Raw genomic sequence first — 9,085 nt, 5'->3', positions numbered from 1 at the left:
GCTAATGATTTTGAACATTTTTTCATGTGTCTGTTAGCCATTTGTATGTCTTCATTGGAAAAGTGTCTCTTGATATCTTCTGCCCATTTTTTGATTTGATTATTTGTTTCACATGTATTGAGTTTAAGAAGTTCTTTATAGATCTTACATACCAGTCTTTTATCTGTAGTGTCCTTTGCAAATATCTTCTCCCATTCTGTGGGCTGCTTCTTTGTTTTGATGACTGTTTCCTTGGCTGTGCAGAAGCTTTTTATCTTGATGAAGTCCCACAAGTTCATTTTTTCTTTTGTTTCTCTTGCCTTTGGAGATGTGTCATGAAAGAAGTTGCTGTGGCCAGTGTGAAAGAGGTTGCAGCCTATGTTCTCCTCTATGATTTTGATGGATTCCTGTCTCACTTCGAGGTCTTTCATCCATTTGGAGTTTATCTTTGTGTATGGTGTGAGAGAGTGGTCAAGTTTTTCTTTTGCATATAGCTGTCCAATTTTCCCAGCACCATTTATTGAAGAGACTGTCTTTTTTTATACCGGATGTTTTTTCCTGCTTTATCAAAGATTAGTTGTGCAAAGAGCCGAGGGTCCATTTCTGGGTTCTCTATTCTGTTCCATTGGTCTATGTGTCTGTTTTTGTGCCAGTACCATGCTGTCTTTGTGACCACAGCTTTGTAGTATAGCTTGAAATCTGGCAACGTGATGCCCCGAGCTTTGTTTTTCCTTTTCAACAATTCCTTGGGAATCCGGGGCCTTTTCTGGTTCCACACAAATTTAAGGGCTGTTTGTTCCAGCTCTTTGAAAAATGTCATTGGTATTTTGATCGGGATGGCTTTGAAAGTGTAGATTGCTTTGGGTAGCATAGACATTTTAACTATGTTTGTTCTTCTGATCCATGAGCATAGAATGTTTTTCCATCTTTTTGTGTCTTTTTCAATGTCTTTCAACAGTGATCTGTAGTTTCTAGAATATAGATCCTTTACCTCTCTGGTTAAGTTAATTCCAAGATAACATATGATTTTTGGTGCTATTGTAAATGGAATCAATTCCCTAATTTCTCTTTCTTCAGTCTCATTGTTTGTGTATAGAAATGCAACTGATTTCTGAGCATTGATTTTGTATCCTGTCACATTACTGAATTGTTCTATGAGTTCTAGTAATTTGGGGGTGGAGTCTTTTGTGTTTTCCATATAGAGTATCATGTCATCTGCGAAGAGAGACAGTGACTTTTTCTTTGCCGATTTGAATACCTTTTATTCCTTTTTGTTGTCTGATTGCTGTTGCAAGGACTTCTAGTACTATGTTATAATAGTGGCGAGAGTGGGCATCCTTGTCGTGTTCCTGATCTTAAAGGAAAGGCTTTCAGCTTTTCCCCATTGAGAATGGTATTCGCTGTAGGCTTTTCATAGATGGTTTATTTTCAAGCTCCCCAAACTTTTTGCTAAGAAACCCTCTTTCTAAGAGCCACTGACATGCAGAAAAAGTAGTGTTTGTAGACTATAGTGTAAAAAACATCGAACCTGATGCTCTCTGAGGTTGGTTCCACATGTAGAGCTTTAGGTAATTCATTAGCTGATGGTTCCCTTGAAAGGCACATGGACCTCGCATGGCAGGAATGTGGTGCTGGATAAGCAGTCTTCAATGGAGGAGGATGAGCATATTAATCAAGGTTATTCAGAGAGACAGGCGTGTGTGTGTGCATGTGTATACAGAGAGAGAGAGGTTGAGACAGAGATTGCGGTATTTAAGGAATCGGCTCACATGAGTATGGAAGCTACCAAGTCCAAACTCTGCAAGACAGACCAACCCACCTTCATGAGCTGGTGTTGCATTTCGGATCCCAAGGCAGTCTGCTGTCAGAATTCCCTCTTGCTCAGGGGACTTCAGTCTTTTTCTTATTGAAGCCCTTCAACTGAATGGAGGAGGCCCTCTCATGATATGGAGAGTCATCTGTTTTACCCAAAGTCTACTGATTTATATGGTAATCTCACCTAAAAATACCTCACAGAAATACCTAGAATAATCTTTGACCAAATATCTGGCTACTGTGACCCAGCCAAGTTCACACATTAGATTAACTATGCCATGGGGAGGGCAGTTATGGTGATAAGTCCTTGATGACCATGAGCCACCAGGGAATGACACCTTGAGGGGAGGAGCGGGCACAGATAAACAGTGCCCAATTTATCTTTTTGCTGTGGCCCTGGCTATAGCAGTGATGTTTCAAAAGCATTGGCCAGTAGGTCTTGCTCATTAAAACATGTTTGAGATCGACAAGTAGGATGGAGACAACCAGGCACATTAATTCTGTGGCATAGAGGTGATCTGCTATGTGCTCCTCCTGAGAGTAACTGAGAGAAAATCTTTAGCAATCTCTCACATGGTGTAGGATGAGCTGTGAGCTCTCATCTCTGTCATAAATGGAAGTATTATACTAGGCTCTGTGGGTGAGGATTTATGTAACACTTTTAATTAAGATAACTTCAGGGGAATGGAAAGAACTCTTTAGTAAGTGACTCTAATGAGTGAATAACTTCCTTCCCCTCCCCACCTGAGGAAGATGAGGTTCAGCCACTAATTGGTGTAATTAGCGCTGAAAGTGGGAAGATTTCCCCCTTTCTCTCCTTTCTTCAGCTTTGGATCACCTAGGCTCTTTGTTTTTGCATGCTTGGCTGCCCCTTCTTTCCTTTATGAAGTTCAAGATGCCTTGGGGTGTTCCTTGAGTCCCCTTTTCAGAGAATAATTGGGAGCCTCAATCATGTCCTCAGGGTGACTCTACTGCCTGGTCCTGGGTGAAGCTAAGAGTCAAAAGTTAGTCTCTGGTTCTTTAAAAGCCCTTGTTAGAATTGGTTTGATTGTTTTTAGGAAGTCCTTTGGTGGTAAGCTTGAATTTATCATTGAGAAAAGGCTCTTGTCTTTTTAAAAGAGGGCAACCCCAAAACAGAGCAGAAACATATGCTAATTTGTGTGTTGCTTTGTACATAATTGAATGAAAATTTTATTTCCTACTATACCTGTTAATCAGAGAGAAGGGAGGGGAATAAAGTAGGAAGAAAGAGGAGAAAAAGGCTTAGAATGTAATTAACAATAATTGAGGAAAAATAGTCACTCAAAGGGTTTTTCCAAGGAGGCTGATCCTACGGACAAAAATGGCTCTGTTCTCTTTGCTGTTTCCCTGTGATGCAGGAGAACATGGAGGAGAAACCTCAGGGATCAGAAGCTCTGGGGAGCCTCTGATTTGAGCTCCCTGTACAGGGTAAGAAGAGGCTTTGTGAATCACATAGAAACCAACTGCTGGTAACTGGAGACAGTGTGCAAAGGGGCTTTTGATGCCAGACTGGTTTAAAGTTCAAAAGCCAAAACCAGGCTTCTTTCAGAAGTCCTAGCTCTAGTAGGTTTAAGTGCATTATTTAAAAGGTGTTCTATTAAAATCTGAGGACATGGCTCACATGTAGCATTACTTGGCAGATCCTTTATATATTATTGAGAAATAGTTGACTCTAAAGTGTTTTATTCCTTCAAATCCTCTTCTGATTTTATATCCCCTTAAATATAATAATGGATAAGTATGGGTAGTGTTTTTATTTCTCTAATATTGAGAGCTCCTTTTTTATTAAAAGTATAATTGAATTTGAATCTGTATCTTGTAGAAGCATAACTGATGGGATCACCAAATCATAATTTGGAATTCTCTTTCCATATTGTTGTAATCGCAAAGCTTGGTTGCACAGTATAATCACCCAGGGGAGCTTTGAAAAATCTCAATATCCAGACCATTTTTAAAAAATGGGTAGGGCCCTGGCATCAGTATTTTTAAAAACTCAGAGAATTCCAGTGTCCAGGGTTGCTTTGTAGGGCTGGTAGACCTAATATGCAGTAGTACATGTTATAAAAAACAACAACAACAACAACCACCCACCTCTTTGCCCAGCACCCCTGCGTCCTCCTGGAGCTCTGCTGGTCTCAATGGTACTAAAAGCTCAGGGTCCTTTCTGCCTTCCTTCCAGTGGCATTCAGATAAATGTTTGCTGGTCCACTTACTAGAATAAAAAAAGCTCTGACTTCCAGATTCTGTAAATACTCCCAGCATGGTCAATTTTACCCTACCAATGTGGTACCAGGGAGCATGGGGTTGGGAGAAAAGGTATACAATTAGCTCCCATTGGCCAGTGCAAGCCCGCTCCAGACACCAGTGCCTCCTCAGCTTCAGATTTGCTCAGCCCCTCCTCTGTTCCCACCCCCAGATACCCGTCTTCTTTAGGTAGCACTAGTGGTTTGAGCCACCTAGTTGAATACTTTTCTGTTGTATGGTGTTCTGCTCAGCTAACATAGCATCTCCCCCACTTAGAGATAACCTTTGGAAAACACCAAGGACAGGTGTCGAAGGCTGGGAATATTTGGGCAGTTAGCATTCTGGGTTGTACTTTAACCTGTGAGCCTGTCTAAGGTGAGTTATAGCTACAGCTCTAGGTGCTTGAGCTGACTAGAGGAGGTTTCTGAGCCTGCTGAGTTGAAGGCCAGGCTCTGAATCAATAAATTCACCAAAGCTAGGGGCGCCTGGGTGGCACAGTCGTTAAGCGTCTGCCTTCGGCTCAGGGCGTGATCCTGGCGTTACAGGATCGAGCCTCACATCAGGCTCCTCCTCTATGAGCCTGCTTCTTCCTCTCCCACTCCCCCTGCTTGTGTTCTCTCTCTCGCTGGCTGTCTCTATCTCTGTTAAATAAATAAAATAAATAAATAAATAAATAAATAAATAAATCTTAAAAAAACATAAATAAATTCACCAAAGCTAACAGTGGAGCTCCTGGGAGGCAGCCTGCCAGCCTTCCCTGGTTGACTGACTTCTACCTCAACAGAAGTTACATGCTCCTAATTCTCGTCCCCACTCACCTCAAAGCACTTCACATGACTTTTCTCGTTGAATCACTTCAACACATGTAGGAAGGCCAAGCAGATGCTATCTTCGATCTGCAGGTAAAGAATTCTGCTGAAGGTCAGAGAGGTTAAGTGCTGTGACTCACCCAAGTTTGAGCAACTTAGCCAAGCCATAAGCGTTGGAGCCGTGACTTGAACCCAAAGCTTCTTACCCCAAGTTTAATGTTCTCCTGACACATGGCCTTGGTCTGTCAGCCATCTCCATGGACACATGGGGTAGGCAAATTAGGTAGAGAAGGAAGTGAGATGAAAAGCAGCAGATTCCAGCCTTCTAGTCTTGTGAACTAATTCTTTGCCAGTCCTGGTTTGGAAAGCATGCTTCCTGAAATGAATATAATCTGACAAAGAACATGTTCTAGCTTGGTAAATGTTAAGTTCAGGGGGCAGTACAAATGGCTTATAGAATATGAACGGCACTGATGAACTGTAATTCCAAAAATAGAATCAGGAACATCCTCTGCGACAAATCCAGAGGACACCTGGGACTCCAAGAAGTGGCTTCAGAAATATGGCTTGAAAGCCCAGAAGCTGACCTTTTATGACGTCCTTGCTGACTGCTGCTTCCGCCATGCTGATGGAGTTGTTGATGTGAAAGTCAAACCAGAGGATGAGTCCATACAGACCAATGCGGTAAGTGAAGTGAACTCCTGGGCGGGGCTGTGGGCTTCTCTTGAAGTCTTGGGTGGGTAAGGCCTCCCTCAGATCAGAACCCAGGTTGAAAGGCAGCATGGAGGGAAACCAGCTTTGGTTTCCCTGAAGGAAGATAGCCTGTGTTTCCCAACTTGCACTTCTCTGAATGGGACTTGTGGGAGTAGAGACCAAGTCTGGGAACGGTTTCTGAATATAAGTGGATTATACGATAATCATACATAAGCCAGGAGCTGGGTTTGTAGAAATTCAGGCATTATGAGTCTCAGAATTATTCAGCCTTTACAAAAGAGAAGCCCTTTGTTTCCCCATATTGAATGGAAGAGAGAAAGTGCTGGTGAAGATGCCCAAAGCAGGCATCTCTCTGGTCCTCTTGTATGTCACTCTCTTAAAGATGCATTAGTCTAGTGACTACCAGCCAGCACCTAGCAGATTCCCAGTAAATATAAAATCAAATCCTCTGGGAAACAAACTGAGGACTTCAGAGGGGAGGGGGGTGGGGGATTGGGCTATTGCATGGTGCACTGGGTGTTATACGCAAATAATGAATCATGGAACATTAAATCAAAAACTAAGTATATACTGTATGGTGACTAACATAATAAAAAATTATTATAAACAACAAACAAATAAACAAAAAACCCAAATACTCTAAGGGATTATAGCACCAGAAGGGTGTATATTGAAAACTTTCGAAAGGTATATTTCGATTGCGTTAATGGGTCTGGAGGGAATACAGCTTCTCAAAGTGCCTGACTCTGGCTCACAAGTGAAGGGTAATGAATGAGTGGGTCCCAGACTTTAGCAGGCATGAGTCAGTGGGTTTGAGGTGGGGCCCAGATGATGCTGAAGCTGCTGGTCCAGAGGCCGTGCTCTGAGAAACTCTGATGCGTAGACGGTACTCAGAAGACTATTAAAAGTTTATTCTGTTCCATTGGTCTATGTGTCTGTTTTTGTGCCAGTGCCATGCTGTCTTTGTAGTATAGCTTGAAATCCAGCAGCATGACGCCGCCAGCTTTGTTTTTCCTTTTCAACAATTCCTTGGCGATTCAGGGTCTTTTCTGGTTCCACACAAATTTGAGGGCTGTTTGTTCCAGCTCTTTGAAAAATGTCATTGGTATTTTGATTGGGATGGTATTGAAAGTGTAGATTGCTCTGGGTAGCATGGACATTTTAACTATGTTTATTCTTTCGATCCATGAGCATGGAATATTTTTCCATCTTTTTGTGTCTTCTTCAATGTCTTTCAAGAGTGATTTGTAGTTTCTAGAGTATATATCCTTTATGAGAATTACGGAAAGACTAAAAAGTATCACAATATGAAACAAAATCAGGATAAAGTGAATATTCTAAATTTGAAAACCTGAAGGAAAGCTCTTTTAGAAGGTAATGAAGGCCCAGGCACACGTTGTGAAGCGAAAACCGAAATGTGAACAACAGAGCAGATGTGCCAGTAAGGGCATCCCAGCAGACTACTGGAGAGGAAATCAAGGTCCTCCAATACACTGTCACTTAACGTGTTCTCCAAGGCTCCCATTCAGTGTCACCCCTGAGATGGCTGTCAGTCCTACAGAGGTGAAACCCCAGTCTCTTTTCGAACTCCTTAGGCTGGCTGGCCGGCGACTGGGCTCAACAGGCCTTCCTGAGGAAGGACTCTTTCCTTCGGGGCTCCATCAGCCACACTATGTGGTGTTTTAGCCCTCTTATTGCCATGTGTTTACAACGAACTGCAAGGAGGAAAATGTAAAAATTGGATGAGAAAAATGCAGAATTGGGGCGCTTGGGTGGCTCAGTTGGTTAAGTGTCTGACTCTTGATTTTGACTCAGGTCATGATCTCTGGGTTGTGAGATTGAGCCCCACATTGGACTCCACTCTGAGTATAGAGCCTGCTTAAAATTCTCTCTCTCCCCCTTTTCCTCTGCCACGCACAGTATCTCTCTCTCAGAAAAATTAATAAATAAAAAGAAAAGAAAAAAATGCAGAATTGATGGAAGACTTGTTTCCTGGCTTATGTACCAGGATGCTGAGTAATTGCCATGTTGCAGGGAAATCTCATTTGTGGGTTTCCTCCCCCAGCACAGTTTTCTGATTTTGTAGTCATTATTCAGTAATGTTATTAGTTCAGGAAATCGTATGTAACTAGATTTTCATTTTTAAAATACATTAGGCCCTGAATATTTAAAAATATCAATCCCTGTCAATTTAAACATAGCTTACTGTGAGCTGGTGATGATGTGGTATGTTCAAGCCCATCTCTAAAACTGATTTCTCCTTACTCTTTCTTGACGATTTTCAATGAAATCTTACAGGGACAGTTTGAAGAGTCTGGCTTCTAAATGGGGAATTTTACATCAATTTTCTTGTGCTAAAAATAACATAGAAGTTGAGAAGTGTACAGTACAGCTATCTTCACTCACAGATATTGATAAAAAAGGGACTATTTTCAGTATTTGGGGCTACATATCTGATACTGGATTTACACCTAAATTTGTGATGCGTGTGAGGTAGGGAGTAACTGAAGCTGTGAAATAAGTTGATTATTTAGGATTCCCCCAAATTCCCACTGGGCAGGACCCCCTAAACTTTGAACTATAAAAACTGGTTTGTAGGGATAGATCCAGGAAACGTGTTTACACTGAGAAATAAGTGACCAAAAAGTCCTTGCTGTGTGGTGTTTCTAAGATGGATGACCAGGTATGAGGAAGAAACAAAAATGCATTTCCAGTTAAAGGGTTTCAGGCAAAGTCTAGCAACCTAATATTTGGGGCACCCCTTAAGTCACATTGCATTCATAGGTGCTTATGCTGCTTGTGCACAAAGCCAGCCTTGATGTTCACAAACCCACTCCAGTCTCACCATTTGATTCCTCTAACTGGGTGGCAGGCTGTGTGGTCTGGATTTGGAGTAAGAAGACCCGCGTGCAAATGCTACTTCTCCAGTTACTAGTTAGGAGATGCTGAGCAAATAATTTAACTGTTTGAGTCTTACCTTCCACATCGATAAAATGAGTGGTGTAAAGTCCAAATTAAAAAATGCATGTCTGAGCACAGTGCCTGGCACTTAGGCAATGCCCAGTAGATGGTACCTTCCTTACTTCTTTTTTTTTTTTTAAATTGCAAACGTTGTCAATCAGAAATGAGCATTTGTGGAATGCCTGTGTGTTTTACACATAAGGTGAATATTTGTGCGCTCATAGCATACACAAGAAGACAAAGTCACAGGGCCTCTGAGAGGTTGGCCATGAGATGGCAGGGTTTGAACTTCTATCTGCTGGGCCCTCACACTGCACTTTTCCCATTCTGACACTCTGCTGTCTGACACCTGCATTCGTGTAACATATGGTCTGGTGAGTTTCCATCTGGAAGCGCATAAGGCACAGCTGGAAAAGGCCATGTGACAGGCTGGAGAATGGGGAGAACTCTTGTGTAGCAAGAACATGGTAAGAATGAGAGAGGACATCTTTCTCCTTCGATCCTTGTGTTGTGCCTGAGATGTGATTCCCCTGGTGCCTGTC

General features: G+C 42.1%; 1 protein-coding gene across 1 annotated transcript in view; it reads left to right on the top strand.

Moving 5' to 3' along the window:
• VWA3B (von Willebrand factor A domain containing 3B) overlaps positions 1 to 9,085 on the top strand; it is a 223,810-nt gene that overhangs the window by 80,992 nt on the left and 133,733 nt on the right. Inside the window, exon 9 of the mRNA XM_034657268.1 lies at positions 5,365 to 5,552. Within this exon, the coding sequence (XP_034513159.1) occupies positions 5,365 to 5,552 (188 nt within the window). The remainder of the gene's footprint in view (positions 1 to 5,364; positions 5,553 to 9,085) is intronic.

This window comes from Ailuropoda melanoleuca, chromosome 4, assembly GCF_002007445.2.
Source record: "Ailuropoda melanoleuca isolate Jingjing chromosome 4, ASM200744v2, whole genome shotgun sequence".
In the NCBI taxonomy this organism is placed as follows: domain Eukaryota; kingdom Metazoa; phylum Chordata; class Mammalia; order Carnivora; family Ursidae; genus Ailuropoda; species Ailuropoda melanoleuca.
This window is presented reverse-complemented; position numbering and strand designations above follow the sequence as displayed.